The 1,702-nt window shown below is 50.5% G+C and overlaps 1 protein-coding gene across 1 annotated transcript in view; it reads left to right on the forward strand.

Moving 5' to 3' along the window:
* CDH23 (cadherin-related 23) overlaps positions 1-1,702 on the forward strand; it is a gene marked incomplete at its 5' end in the record, with an annotated part of 131,001 nt that overhangs the window by 120,528 nt on the left and 8,771 nt on the right. The window contains 3 exons of the mRNA XM_010012102.1: positions 310-445; positions 641-1,029; positions 1,122-1,223. Coding sequence (XP_010010404.1) covers positions 310-445; positions 641-1,029; positions 1,122-1,223 — 627 coding nt within the window. The remainder of the gene's footprint in view (positions 1-309; positions 446-640; positions 1,030-1,121; positions 1,224-1,702) is intronic.

A 1,702-nucleotide genomic window follows, 5' to 3' on the forward strand; every position in this document is an offset into this window, starting at 1 on the left:
AAATTTCCCACCAAGTTACCATCATTTCTACATTGCAGAGTCTTTAACTGCAAGGTTATGAGCAGGAGATCCTAAAGCACACTGAAATTAATATACAGACTGTATCTCCCTCCAGCCAGGGAAGTACTGAACCACTCCTAACCACAGGGCTTGATTAAATCTATGGCGTTAAACTGTGTGTTCACTCTCCATTACATGGTGTTCGTACTAGAGATAATGATTCTGCTGTGCAGCAGGTGAGTGCCATGGGTTGGCAAAGGTTCACAAGCCTTCCTTGCTCACCCATGGTTTCACTGGGGGGTTTCACAGGTGATCATCTATGTGGAAGATGTCAATGATGAAGTGCCGGTGTTCACCCAGCGGCAGTACAATCGCCTGGGGCTGCGGGAGACAGCAGGGATAGGGACTTCGGTGGCAGTGGTCCGGGCCACCGACCGAGACACAGGTAGGAAGCTGGGGGTGAGAGATACCCCACTTGGTGGGGAAGTGGTGGAATCAACCATTTCATGGATCCTGGCTTGGCTGGGTTGAAATCCTAACATGGGATGGGCTCTGCTCCATGATTGGGGTCGGTGTCAGTGGTGCCCACCTCTTCAGGATGTTTGATCCACCTGGCGCCATGGTTCCTGCTCTGTCCCAGGGAACGGCGGTCTGGTGAACTACAGAATCCTGTCAGGGGCAGAAGGAAAGTTTGAGATTGATGAGAGCACTGGTCTCATCACAACGATTGAGTACCTGGACTACGAGACCAAAACCAGCTACCTGATGAATGTGTCTGCCACAGACCAAGCACCCCCCTACAACCAGGGCTTCTGCAGCGTGTACGTCAGCCTGCTGAATGAGCTGGATGAGGCTGTGCAGTTCTCTAACAGTAGCTACGAGGCTGTGATCATGGAGAACATCCCCCTAGGCTCTGAGGTGCTGCAGGTCCATGCCCGCTCTATTGACAACCTCAACCAGATCACCTACAAGTTTGACCCCAACACCAATGCCCAGGCGCTCTCCCTCTTCAAAATCAATGGGATCACTGTAAGTAGCTACAGCATGGGCCCTCTTTCCTTGGTTGTCCACCATGAACTTCAGTGTTGGTGGCTGACACAATTGCTGTTCATCCTTGGCAGGGTGTGATCACAGTCAAAGGCCTCGTGGATCGAGAGAAAGGGGATTTCTACACCTTGACGGTGGTGGCTGATGATGGAGGACCAAAAATTGACTCTACGGTGGTAAGTAGTTTTTTACTACTTCCCCACCATCCTCTGTCAACCTCAGGTCACCTCCCTCTTCCTCTGGTGTAGGACAGCAGGTCCTAGCTGGCCTTTCTGCTTCAGCTGGAAACCCTGATTTGGGGATACCCTCCATTTAGCTTCTGCATATCATAGGCTGGAATTCCTCAGAACAAAACAAAAAAAATGCCCATCCCAAACTATAAAGTTTGCAGGTCTCTTACCAAGCTAAAACAGTTTTGAGGGAGGTAAATTTGGGTGCCTTTGTCATGGTTCAAGCCCAGCCGGCAACCCAGAACCACGCAGCCGCTTGCTCACGCCCCCCCTCTTCTTCCTCCCCCTGCTCCCGGAGGAATGGGGAGGAGAATCGGAGGAATATAACTACCATGGGTTGAGATAAGAGCAGTTCAGTAACTAAGGTATAATACAAACCACTACTGCTACCAATAATAATGATAAGAGGAATAACAAGGGGAGAG

Source organism: Nestor notabilis, unplaced genomic scaffold (genome assembly GCF_000696875.1).
Source record: "Nestor notabilis isolate BGI_N333 unplaced genomic scaffold, ASM69687v1 scaffold9453, whole genome shotgun sequence".
In the NCBI taxonomy this organism is placed as follows: Eukaryota; Metazoa; Chordata; class Aves; order Psittaciformes; family Psittacidae; genus Nestor; species Nestor notabilis.